This window comes from Mus caroli, chromosome 11 (genome assembly GCF_900094665.2).
Source record: "Mus caroli chromosome 11, CAROLI_EIJ_v1.1, whole genome shotgun sequence".
Lineage (NCBI taxonomy): Eukaryota > Metazoa > Chordata > Mammalia > Rodentia > Muridae > Mus > Mus caroli.
In genome coordinates, this window is record NC_034580.1 from 81,798,328 (window position 1) to 81,812,432 (window position 14,105).

At 40.5% G+C, this 14,105-nt stretch overlaps 1 protein-coding gene across 1 annotated transcript in view; it reads right to left on the minus strand.

The window, feature by feature from the left end:
- Positions 1–14,105, minus strand: part of Vmp1 (vacuole membrane protein 1) — a 99,029-nt gene that overhangs the window by 13,890 nt on the left and 71,034 nt on the right. The window contains exons 8-10 of the mRNA XM_021177042.1: positions 13,892–13,972; positions 9,744–9,860; positions 4,478–4,539 (exon numbers count right to left, since the gene is read on the minus strand). Of these exons, the coding sequence (XP_021032701.1) occupies positions 4,478–4,539; positions 9,744–9,860; positions 13,892–13,972 (260 nt within the window). The remainder of the gene's footprint in view (positions 1–4,477; positions 4,540–9,743; positions 9,861–13,891; positions 13,973–14,105) is intronic.

A 14,105-nucleotide genomic window follows, 5' to 3' on the forward strand; every position in this document is an offset into this window, starting at 1 on the left:
AAAAAAAAAAAAAAAAAAACACACACACACACAAAAAAAAAACATCTAGGCAGGCCTCGTTAATCCTAGCATTTGGGAGACAAAGGCAGGTGGATCTCCTTGAGTTTGAGGTCAGCCTGGTCTACAGAGCTAGTTCAGGAAAGTCAAGGCTACACAAAGAAACTCTGTCTCAAAAAATAAAAAGTAAATAATAATAAAAAAAAACAAACAAAAAACCCAAAGCCAGAGAACATTTCCTATTTGAGCCAGGCATGGAGGTACTTGCTTTTAATATTAGCAGGTGTAGAGGCATGCTGATCTCTGTGAGCTTGAAGACAGCCAGAGTTATGAATAGAGATGCTGTCTCAAAAGACAAAACAAAGCAACAACGTCTTGTTTCAAAGTGTAGGAAAACAAATTTTGCCATGATTGGTTAGAGACTGTGATTATAATTTAATTACTGACAAAATACTAAAAATTTTTTTGGTATCTGATGTTGAAGTCAAATCTAATTAACTTATATTATTTAAAGATTTGTTTATTTAACCACTCAGCTATAACACACATACACGTAATTTAGACAAAGTTTCTCTGTGTAGCCCTGGTTGTCCTAGAACTCACTCTGTAGACCAGGCTATCCTTGAACTCACAGAGATTTGGTGACTACCTCCCGGGTGCTAGGATTAAAAAGGCATGTGCCACTACCAGTGGGCTTCTATATACTAATGAATAATGTGCACGCACATGTGTCAGCATGTACGTATGTGCACTCAGACAGGTGCCCTCGGAGGTCAGAGACCTGGAGTGAGTCCCTTGGAGCTGGAGTTGCAGGTGGTTACAAGTCATCAATGTGTGTGTTTAAGCCAGAGCCATTTCTCCAGTCCCTCACTGGAATTCTTTCGGGGACCATGCTAATGCAGATTAAAAGAAAGGAATAGGGGACAGAATATACTACAATTTAAAGATTTGTTGTTCAAGTATTAAAGGCACTTCAACTTCTATATAATGTAAATAAATGGCAGAAATTCCTAGAAACTTCAAAATCTAAGGAAACAGAAGAATATTGGCTATACAAAAGATCTGCTGACTTTATAGGGTGGACCTTTATTTGAACACATGTGGTCATTTCCTGAGAATCTGCTGTGTGAGTCAGGTGCTCAGAACAGTAAACAATACACATGATCTCTGAAATTGAAAAGCTCACAGATGCTGGGCATGGGTCAGCAGAAGCAGGTGGACCTCTGTGGGCTGGCAGAAACAAGATGGTCACCAGGGCTAGGATGGTAGTTGAGTTGGTCCAGCATGCAAAAAGTCTTGGATTTAATCCCCAAAGCCACATAAACTGAGCTTGGTGGGGCACATCTTTAATTCCGGCTCAGGAGGTGGAGGTAAGTTTAAGAAGTTTAAGGTCAGCCTCAATTACATAAGAATGTTTGAAGTCAGCCTGGGCTACATAAGACTCCCAGAAAAAAATAGGAGCAACAGAAGTAATCATACATTTAAAAACATAAAAATAAACTCTAGCCAGGCGTGGTAGCACAGGCCTTTAGTCCCAATACTTGGGAGGCAGAGGTGGCTGATTTCTGAATTTGAGGCCAGCCTGGTCTACAGAGTGAGTTCCAGGACAGTCAGGACTGCACAGAGAAACCATGTCTCGAAAAAACAAAACAACAACAACAACAAAAAGGAACCAAAACCAAACCAAAACAACCTCTAAGTGTATGTCATGTTTGTTGCTATGCAGAGAAGTCCCTGGCTTAGGAATATTTGACCAAATCACAGGAAGTTTTCTGAGGATAAGAGCTGAAATCTAATGGACATTCTGACTGTGGACTATGGATTTACCCTCTTTACATTTGGCACAAGTGTAGAATACACACACCTTTTGTGGTGCTAGGGAATATATCCGGGACAATCTACATGAGAGGCCTATGATCTACAACTAAGCTACCCATGGTTAGGAGATGATAATTGTTATGTGCACTACTAGAGGTTGAACTCAGGGCCTCAAGCACACTGCCAAACAGCATTCTGCTAAGCAATTGCTTTGGCACCTGAGATAACTTGATTGACAGACTGGGAGTTGCTAAGGACATATAATGTACAGAGGGCCAGGTGTCTTAACGCGTGAGACAGTCCCTCACAACAAAGGGTTATTTGGCCCAAAACATCATGAGTGTAAAGGTCAAGGCATCCTCAGGCAGGCAAAGGAAACAGCAGGCTCAGACATGTATGCTGGGACCCAAGCATCTGTGACACTGAGCAGGAGAAGGCTACTTGGAGCTCCTATACCGTAAGGACTTTTTGGTTTATTTGAAGGTGGGAAAAAGAGCAGAGGACTGAGGGTGTTGTTGGTAACATGACAGATTAAAAAGGTTTCTGATGGCGGTGTGGTGTGATAGCCCTGATAGGACAGGAACAGACTGGGCATGTGAGACAGGCAGCTCTAGCATACAGGCTTCTGGAAACTCCAGAGGCGGGAGAAACAGGTAATGGTTGGGAGGGTGTGAAGTAGCTGAGACTATCCCTGCTACAAACGATTAGTCTGAGGAAAGAAAAATAAAGAAAAGAAAGTGGGTGCCGCAGGCTACACTGTCACTCTCCAGTGGGTGCGTTTAACAGGTAACAGCACGTCTGTCTTTTCAAGGGAAGTGGAGTAGTCTCTAAGGTTTGATGAATATAAAATAGGAGGAAATTTCCTTCAAAAACAAGAGACAAAAATATCCAGTCCCCACACCCGCAGGAAACAGGTAGCTCGGGATGGCCTCCAACTCTGGCTCCTGTCCGGCCTCCCCGTGCTGGGATGGCAGGTCTCGGCAGCAGGCCCACCTCCTGTCCGGCCTCCCCGTGCTGGGATGGCAGGTCTCGGCAGCAGGCCCACCCCCCCTCTTTTGCTGTGGCACTGATAGATGATGACACACAAAGCACTGTGTTTATACAGAGTCAGGCGGCATAAAAATCAGACTAGTTTTCCTTCCTTCCTTCTTGGTGTAGCCCTGGCTGACCTAGAACTTAATTTGTAGACCAGGCTAGCTTTGAATTTATAGATTTCCCCAGCCACTGTCTCTTGAATACTGGGATGGGATTAAAGGCACAAGCCTTTAATGTATAAATTATATTCCACATAAATAATCAAAAGTTTAGGAATTAATAAACCAGTGCTTGGTTCTACTTTGTATATTCTTTTTTTTTTTTTAATTAGGTATTTTCCTCATTTACATTTCCAATGCTATCCCTAAAGTCCCCCATACCCTCCCCCCCACTCCCATACCCACCCACTCCCACTTTTTGGCCCTGGCGTTCCCCTGTACTGGGGCATATAAAGTTTGCAAGTCCAATGGACCTCTCTTTCCAGTGATGGCCGACTAGGCCATCTTTTGATACATATGCAGCTAGAGTCAAGAGCTCTGGGGTATTGGTTAGTTCATAATGTTGTTCCACCTATAGGGTTCTTAGTATATTCTTAAAAATGTATTTTCCTTAATTATTTCATTAGAGATATAAAATATTATAAAACTTCCATTATAAAACATATACAAGATATCTATGCTTTATAGTGAACAGTTTCAAGAGTAATAAACCAACACAAACAAACCAAGTAGCAATTCATTTTAAACAGTTACAAATTTTCAAATAATTTGGTTGTGTCAGTGACTTTTAAGATGGAAATTTACATTGAAAGTATGAAAAATGCACTTCAACTTAATCTGTTCCCATCATGCACCACTCTACTACTTAATGAAAGGAAATTCTCTCTTGTAAAAAAAAACAAAACAAACCCAAAAACAAACGAACAAACAAACAAAAAACCCAAACCACATGAAAGATGAAGTAAGCAAGCTAAAACCCAACAATTCTTGATTTTATTTCTACCATCTGACTCTGTTCATATTCATTTTGAAAGTTAATCAAAATGGGTGGGTTTTTAAAAACTGTTTTGTTGACCTGAAGCTGGCAATTGTGACATGATTTGAACTATATGTTCAAATGGTCTTACTTCTGCAAACTGCAAAAATAAATAAATGCATCAAATAGTTTAGCCTTTTAATTGGCCTAATTTTTCTCTAGTGAAGTAACAGCTTCCTATTTTTTGACAAATTTTGAGATTATACCACTGCACAACCTTTAGTAAAATACTAAAACATTATGTAAAGTTTCTATTTAACTTGCTTACATGCAACTGAGTAGCTGGCCTAAAGCTATGTTAAACTGTAATGACACATACATTTTTTTTTTAAAACAAAAAAGGGTCACATAGTCTACCCTCAAAGCTCTTTAAAATCAAGAATTATGTGAACTGATAAATTTAGTTTCCAAAGAAATGGAAAAAGTGAGCTTTATTTTTTCCCTTCAGTTGGATAAAAATGTCTTTTTAATAACAGCAGGGCAAACACTTTTCCCCCTCAAAACTAGATTTTTTAATTCCAATGTATTCTTCCATATACATTTACACCATTCAAAACACAGTATTAATATTAGTCTTTAAGGAATTACTCACCCAATGAAAGTCACCATCTGCTCCACAATGTGCTTGCTGAAAGTTACTATAACAAATATTTTCTGAAAGAAAACACCAGTTAAAATAATCAATTATTTAAAAGAATTACCTGTAAATCCCAAAGTATAATTGTCTAAAGGAAGGTGGTGTGCTGCCCTAAAACTGTAATTTGAATATATTTTTTAAAAAGATTAGACCATTTAATTCAGATGGTAGTTGGTATTTTAAAGATGTTTTTCCTTAAGCACAGCTGTAGTCTTTTACTAGGATACAGGACTGTCTCAGAGAGCCTGTGAGTCATGAAACCCGAGCCTGGGAGGGAACAGTGGAGAAGTCACTCTTTCTATCTTACGAGTTCTATACAGAGCAGAGTCATGGGTTCCCATATGAGTCCACTATGGACTCAACACTGATCACTCTTGCCTAAATGTACTTCAGAGATTTTAGGAAGACAGCCTAACTTTAGGAAGGTTTTTACAGCAACACCATCCAAGTTCCCAGAACCCAAACAAGCCTGATCTCACGGGCTTACTGCTAAACGGACTTTTCAAATTTTTAGTTTGGCGAGAATGAAGTTCTTCCTCTATTAATTAAAGATATTAATATTGGGTGTGGTGGTGCACACCTTTAATCCCAGCACTTGGGAGGCAGAGGCAGGCAGATTTCTGAGTTCGAGGCCGGCCTGGTCTACAGAGTGAGTTCCAGGACAGCCAGGACTACACAGAGAAACCTTGTCTTGGAAAAACAAAAACAAAAAAACAAACCCCCAAAAAACCAAAAAAATTTGATGCATGGCACTAAAACAGAAAAAAGAGGGCTGGGTGTGGTGACACACACCTTTAGTCCCAGTGCTTGGGAGGTAGAGGCAAGAGGATCTCTGTGAGTTTGAGGCTAGCCTGGTCTACCGAGGGAGTTCCAGGACAGCCAAGACTATGCAGAGAGACTCTTTCTTGACAAAAACAAACATACATACATACAAACAAACAAACAAGCAAAAAACCCAGATACCTCTAGGACTAATAGCAAATATTCTCAGCTTCGTTCAACACAGATGAGCAAAAAGTACTTACTATGGCTAACACCAGGCAATAGTAAGGGCTTTTAGGAAACACAAAGCTGGGAACACTTCTTATATCTTGATTTTTCTACAAATGGTGGAAAATCACTCTCACACACAGACATACAGGCACACACTCGCACATAACCACCTCCCCCAATGCTACTAGTAGTTAAAAGAGAAGATGGAAGGAGCCACCATTGTCATGGAAGTGCAGGGAAAGGGAAGGGCACACTTAGCTGTAGGACTGACTAGGGATTCAACAGTTTCTATTTAACTTTAGATTATAAGGATGCATAATAATTCTGTGAATAAAGCTGGATTCCTGGAGTTTCTCCAAGTTCCTGACAACGAGCTCTTTAATGTTGTTTGTTCAATAATTATGTTAGCCAATGTAACCAAAGGGGAGGTGGGAATAAAACAAAGGACAGCGGCCTTCTTCCCCACTCTCTACAACCATGAGGCACTGAGCAGGCAAGGTGGTTCAAAGGAGAGAGCTCAGCTGGGTGTGGTGGCACACGCCTTTAATCCCAGCAGAGGAGGCAGAGGCAGGAGGATTTCTGAGTTCGAGGCCAGCCTAGTCTACAAAGTGAGTTCCAGGACACAGGACAGCTAGGGCTACACAGAGAAACCCTGTCTTGAAAAAACCAAAAAACCAAAAAAAAAAAAAAAGGAGAGAGCTCTAAGAATCATACTAGAGTACTAGAGTTCTAGGAATTGTGGAAGGCCATGATAGCCTGCCTAACGAGACAGCTGTTAAAGTAAATGTAGAGGGGAAAGCAATAGTATAGAGGTCTACACCAAAGACCAGTTATTCTTGGAGCCATAAATCTTTCAACAATCAACAGAAATAATGGTTGTGACTTTCAGTGATTTCAACACCATAAGCTTTCCCTACCATCATTGCCTAACAATGCAAAATCAGCCTGTGTCCAATAATTGCACAACTTCATTGCTGAGAAACAAAACAATATTTCCTTTTTATATGTAACAGCTTAAAAATTTACTGGGTTGGGTAGGACATAAAATGTATCAGCCACTTAAGAACCCAGGTCTCAGTCTTGAAAGCTGTAAGTCTGAGTGGGGATTCTACCAGATAAGCATAAGGCACAAACCAGTGAATGTTTTTCTCACTCATGCATACAAGAAACAAGGGAGCCAGGTGGTGGCACATATCATTAATCCCAGCACTCAGGAGGGAGAGGCAGCTGGAACTCTGAGTTCGAGGCCAGACTAGACTATAGAGAGAGCTCCAGCACAGCCAAGGATACAGAGAGAGCATGTCTCAAAAAACAAACAAACAAACAAACAACCCCCCTAAAACAAATCCAAAAGACTTCAAACAAACAAAAAGCCCCAAAACAATAAAACCCACCACCAAATACAACAAACAAACAAACAAACAAACAAACAAACAAACGGGACAAGGCTAGGTAAGGTAAAGGATCTGAGGAGAGGAGCGAATGAATGGTTCCTGAGTCAACACAGAAGAGACCACGTGCTCAAGGGCCTTAATGGACCAAACCAAGGAACTAAGCTTTCTGACCCTTAAGGCTCACAATCCAGTTGTGTGTGTGTGTGTGTATGTGTGTGTGCTTTCCTGGGGATGCAGACAGGCATGCATAAGAATCACACAGATAGACAATCTTGTTAATTTTTTTTTCATCATTTGGGAACAAGATAAGAATCCTCTTCTAGGCAGAGAAGTTCAATAGGGAACAGGAAAGTTTTGATCCAACACAGTAGATGTACTGGTGGGAATTTTTCAAGGAAGACTAACAGACATCAAGTTATACTTATAACTTATTGGAAAGCTGTCTAAAGTTAAGCTGAGGGGAAAAAAAAGGACGAAAGAAGAGCAAACAGGGAGATGGGCTTTAGTAGAGTACAGAGGAATTTGTGTGTGGGTGTTTCTCTGGACTCTGGAACTGACCAAAATGTTTACATTACTCATTAGTACTGCCTACTCAGGGAATGGGAAAGGCTTGTTCTAAGCTACATCTGAATGCACATCAAGTGACATGCCTTAATAAGGCAAGTTACTATGTACAATGGAACACAGTAAACATATTCCAGTCAGGAAAAGAGTCCAGACCCATGCCTCAGGAAGACAAGGGTTTTCTATCATTTTCTCTACATAGGAGGTAAAGAACTTCAACCTCAGGGCTTGTTTTCAATTCCAGGTTCGAAGGCAAGCAAACCTTTTTCCTTCTAAATGTTAAGTTTCTCTATGAAATCTGCACACCTACCGCATACCCATCACTGGTCCTGATAATCTGCAGGCAGTATAATACCTTTACCTTCCTTAGTTTACCTGGGTTCGAATTCTACCTGTCAGCATTCTTATAGACACGTATTGCTTATTAGCCACTTAAGTATGGCTGCTGTACTTACACACTTTTTTTATACCAGAATTCTACAGAGTTTAAGTATGAGCTAAGATATGAATTGAGCCAGGGATTGGTGGCAAATGCTTTTAATCCTAGCATGTAATAGGCAGAGACAGGCAGATAGATCCCTGAGTTTGAGGCCAGCCTGGTCTGCAGACTGAGTTCTAGGGCAGCCAAGGCTACATAGAGAAACAAAACAAACCAGAATTGGTGTATTTTAGAAGAAGATCTACTTAGGATGTCTAAAAGTATTATCAAATTTGACCAATTTATTGAAATGAAAAGGTCTGACAAGCGATGCATAAATAGCCACAGATAAGGTGCTTAGCAGTCAAACTTTACAATAATTCTCCTCATGGGTATGGCCCCCGTAGGTCTACCATGCTTCAAGCGAGGCCACATATCTGTGAGTACATGTGCAGCACAAACTGGATTAGATGAATTCAAAATTAAAACAGGTATGGAAGGAAGGTGGTAAGGAGTGGAATAAATAAAATGAAAATGTACTGTACAAAATAAATAAAAAAGAAACAGGCAATAAAAATTATAATAATGTAAAGAAAGTTATTCAAGAAGTATAAAATAAGACATACAGATTTACAGATTATGGGGCTGGAGAGATGGCTTAGTAGTTAACGGCTTCTCCAGCCTCTGTGGCACCAGGCAAGCATGCAGTGCACATTTCATGCAGGTGAAATATTCAAACACATAAAACAAAGTATATGTACGATTACATAAACTGTTACAATAGAAATAGAAATGACTGAGTACTTAGGTATTAACTCAAAAAGCTATGTCAGCATTGGTTTTGGTTTTCTGAGACAGGGTTTCTCTGGGTAGCCCTGGCTGTCCTTGAACTCACTCTGCAGGACAGGCTGGCTTCGAACTCAGAGATCCACTTGCCTCTGCCTCCCAAGTGCTGAGATTAAAGTCGTGCACCAACATGCCAGACATCCCTCCCTCCTTTATTTATTTGTGTATGAGTGTTCTGTCTGCATGTCTGTACATGAACTGTGTGCACTCAGCACCTGCAGAGGCCAGAAGACCATGTCAGCTCCCCTGGGATTAGAGCTACACATGGTTGTTAGCAGCCATGTGGGTGCTGTGAACTGAGCCAAGGTCCTCTGGAACAGCAGCCAGTGCTCTTTACTGCTGAGCCATTTCTCCAGGCCCTCACCAGCACTGGGGCATTAACTTTCTTTTTTAGTAAATTCTTATTTGCTGTGAAACACACTGATTTACAGAAGTTCTTTTTTGGATGTTTATTACTGAAAGTTTCCCTGAGATGGGACAATTCACAGTTCAAGGCACAGCCACTTCTCCCTCACTTCCTGGCTCTTGATTTGTGTGTGTGTGTGTGTAGACCTTAAAGATGGTAAGAGTGGCTCTGGGGGCTGGCAGAATCTCACTTCTCTAACCACACCACCCATGTTTCTTCACAGCTTCAGCTACCCTCCTCCTGCCCACAAACATCTGCTGGGTTTCGGTAAAGGATATTGGTGACAAGCGAGGAAGTGCTGTGCAGTATGTGAAAGAAAGCAAGAATCAATGACAGGTAATCAATCCTCTTTCAGGTCAGTAAGGAGAGCACAGCCTTCGACTGTGTACATGAAAACAATATGCATTTTCTTACACAAGTACACTACTTATTTTTTTTAATAAAGAAGAAGGAAGAGGAAAGAAGAAAAGCAGCAGAATTTATGTACTTCTAAGTTTGCATACTTTATTGTCTAACTGATGGAAGGAGGAAGGAAGCCAAGAGCCATGGTCCTATCAAGGTCCTATCAAGGCCATTAAACAGTGACTCAGCTATAATTACCTGGATATGCATTTTAATGATTGCTTTCCCAATCAGGGTTGCACCAAAGAAGGTCCAAAAAGGTACAAGGAAGTGTCCACACGTTATTCCAGCCAGGTCAAACAGGGGGTTTGGAATCTATCAAGAGAAGAAAAACAGACTTCTGTGAATAATTCAAAGAAAATGTTTTTAAAATCTGTTGGATGTGTGGTGCCCTGCTTTAATCATTGTTTTCTGTATGACAGGAGATAAAGGTCCTTGGTCAGTATAAGACACTGTTCAGAAGATTAGAGAGGAGTTCTAATAGCAGTTCCTAAGCTGGATCTCATGCTCGGTAGTCTGCCATTCTATAAGACCACAGCAAACTAAGATGCACCTCACACAAATAGTTTTTTAACACAGGAGGAATGGATACAACTTTGGATCTCAATCCCTTTTAGTAGATTTTTGCTCATTTGGTGGCTATTTCTTCGGTAAGGTATGAATGAATTGCTAAGATCATTAGAGAGGTTCTAAGTAAATTCTTACTCGAAACACAATTATCTGGATGTGTTCATATCTTCAGTAATCGTGAAATCCCTAACTACACTTATCGGCGGGAGCTTTCAGCATTTAACCTTACTACACTCCTGCAGCTGTAGCTTTGGGAGGTAAAGGCAGGCAGGAGTTCAAGGTTACTCTTGGCCACAAAGTGGATGCAGGACAGAGGGGGTTGAGGTCCTGTTCAAAAATAATTCATTATTTATATTTTATATTAAGAAAGCCTACGGTTCTGGGGCCACACGGCATATTTTAAAAAGACCCTTGGGTGGAGAGATGAGAGCACACCGACTCAGATGTTTTGAATACTCTGTCCTAGACAAAGAAGTGATTCACAATAAATACCTCTCCAAACATTCCCACATTAAAACAATTTCATGTAAAAATGTGAAGAAACCACAACTGTTTTTGAGCACTTCACTTATTTTTCTCCCACAGAAATATTCTGCCCTTGTGACTGTTGGCTGAGCCATTTGTAAGCCAATTAATTTATATAATTTTATTTTTGAACTCTGAAAGAAAAGCCCAGTTGCTTAAAAAAAATATTTGCCACATGCAGTCTTCTAAGAACACTGTTATGACTAAATGAGAAGTCAAGCATTCTCTGCTGTGACCCTTGGTGGCCTCCTCACTCAGACTCATCTTCCTGTACTGTACAGAGTGCAGAGGCCACATCTTACCTTTTTTCTTTGTTATGCTCACAAGTCTATGAAATATAATTTTGTTTCTTTTCTTTTTTTTTTTTTTTTTTGACACAGGGTTTTTCTGGTAGCCCTTGTGCTAGAACTCACTTTGTAGACCAGGCTGGCTTTGAGCTCGGGAGATCCACCTGCCTCAAGAGCACTGAGATTAACGGTGAGTACCACTACTACTAACTAGTTTTTTGTTTGTTTGCTTATTTTATATGCCAGTATACTGAAGCTATCTTCAGAAGAGGGCATTGGATCCCATTACAGGTAGCTGTGAGCCACCATGTGGTTGGTGGGAACTGAACTCAGGACCTCTGGAAGAGCAGTCTCTCCAGCCCAGTTATTGTTTACTTTTATGCTTTAATCCACAGTAAATGGAAATGGGTTTAAAATGAAATCAGAACAGACACAAATTCTAACTTGTCAACTTGCTAGGAATTTCACTCTGGTTGGATCCTCTCAGAAAAGGAGTCAGCCATCAGGAGACACGGCTGCTACTGTTGCTTGTTTTTCCTGAAGTTATAACTAAATAAACCAGAGGACAATTAGAACTAAAACTGTGGGGCTGGAGAGATGGAGGGGTTCGATTCTTACACACATGGTGGCTAACAGCCATTTGTCACTGTAGCCCTAGTGGATCCAGTGCCTCTTTTTGCCCCTGCAGACCCAGTTACAGACATGCATACAGACAAAACACCCATGTATAATAAAATAATAATAACAATGCAAACAAACAAAAAACTCTACAGGATTGCTTTAAAATTTCCTCTCAACTACGATTTTATCTTAGTTTAAATGTTGACATCAAGATGGTTAATTAATACCCTTTAACTTTCATTAAAAATATCTTGGAAAAAATTCATAGACAGCCAAACTCATTTTTAAATTTAACTTCACTCTAACTGTACATAACCAATACAAGGACTGCGTAGAACAGATGGTGAGTTTCTTTTCCATGTGGTTGCTGGGATTTGAACTCAGGACCTTCGGAAGAGCAGTCTTAACTGCTGAGCCATCTCTCCAGCCCAGATGGTGAGTTTCTAACACACAGGCAGTGAGTAACCGGGAATAAAGATTTCCTGCTTCAGGAAACTAAAGGCATTTCACTTTCCCCAGGCACATGCTGTATGATATTTATTATACTTATTTTGTAGAAAAGAATGGTAAGACAGAGCAAGACATTTCCCCCATAAAAAAGATCTGAACCCAGGAAACTGGCCTCAGATTAAGAGCATTATTATCTAATAGGCTCCTCAGCTCATCCACAGTACTTTTCACCCACTTCCCTCCCTTCCTTCCTCCCTCCCTCCCTCCCTTCCTCTCTGTCACACACACACACACACACACACACACACACACACACACACACACACACACAGGATTTCTCTGTGTAATTCTGGATTTCCTGGAACTCACCCTATAGACAAGGCTGGTCTTGAACTCAGAGATTTGCCTGCCTCTATTTACCAAACTCAGGGATTAAAGGCATGGTTACTACACTGGGTTTTTAACACTGTATTTCAACGGTCTGTAATTACTGGCTTCTAGATCTCTGAGATAGAAAACACCTCTCACTTTTCTCCTTCTCTTCCCCTTCTTTGGTTTTTGTTGCTATTTGTTTTGCTTTGATTTTGATTGAGAGTCTTTCCATGTAGCTTTGGCTGTTTTGCAATGCATCATGTAGACCAGACTGGCTTCAAACTCAAGTCAGAATGGTCGTATATTTACAGCTATCCTCCTGCCTCAGATCCCCAAGTGCTGAGACTGAAGGTCTGTGCTATCACTACCTGTTCCTCATATACTCCTAGGACTCAGTAGCTGATAGGAAGCTGTGAAAATAAATGAGCATTTATGTGAGAAGCACTATATTGTTCTTACAAAAATGTTTTATCTTGTATTCACACATGCATGTGAATGTCAGAGGAGGACTTGAGGCATCTCCCTTTCTTTGGATTCTTGGAACTGAAATCAGGTTCTGCATCCTCAGCCACAAGTGCCTTTACTTGCTAAGTCATCTTACCAATGCACAATGGAGATATCCTAGGCTGACCTCAAACCCTCATATCTGCTGTGTCACCAGGGACAACTCTGAACTTCTGATCCCCTTGCCCCACTCTCAGGGCTGTGTTGCATGTGATTTTTCACAAATATTCTCATAAATCCTATTAGCCTTGTGAGGTAGCCTCCTTGGGCCACTTTATATCTGTTGTCACTATTGTCATAGAGGCTGCACTGGGGAAATGTCTAGTACTTCCAAGATCAACAACAGTAATTCAGACACGTGGACATTTTGCTTTACGTGTGTGGACGTTTGTGTGTACCAGTGATCCATCTGTCTTCATCTCCCATCCTGCCATTACTGATATTACAGGTGCATGCCACCACCCGGATGTTTTATGGGGATTCTGAGAATCCAAACTGAATGAATTCCCCATGCTTCCAAGGTACCCACAAATCTAAACAGAAGCTAAGACGTCTCAAGTCAGGTTTTAAACGTATCTTCCTATTAATACTTGGAAACTCTGGAAAAAGAATTGCTAATTCATCTCATTATTACTTCTTCATAGGAACAATGGATTTTATTTCTTTGTTGTCACAGAATTAAGTCTTGAAGATTGAAGCCACCCTGGTCTACAAAGCAAGTCCACGACAGCCAGGACTTTTTACACAGAGAAACCCTGTATCGAAAAACCAAAACCGACCAACCAACCAACCAACCAACCAACCAACCAAAGGGGCTAGAGGGAGGGTTCAGAGGACAGTTCAGTTTCCAGCGCCCACATCTTAGCAGGCATCAGACATGAATGTGATACACACACATACATAAAAGAACACAAGGCACTAATATGCACAATAAACAAATTGATCAAAATATATTCATAGCACTTAGTGAAATTTGTAACTTAAATTTAAACTGTAATTTATATTTAATCTACTTACAGAAGCACAGGCCAAAATTCCAAAAAATCCAACTTTCTGTACTAGTTTTTGAACTGCCAGTTTAGCCCGTGATGCAAAGTCCTGTAAAACAAATGTTTTGAAATATTAATTAAAAAGTACAAAGAAGAAAAACAATTTTCTTTTTTTTTTGGTTTTTCGAGACAGGGTTTCTCTGTATAGCTCTGGCTGTCCTGGCACTCACTTTGTAGACCAG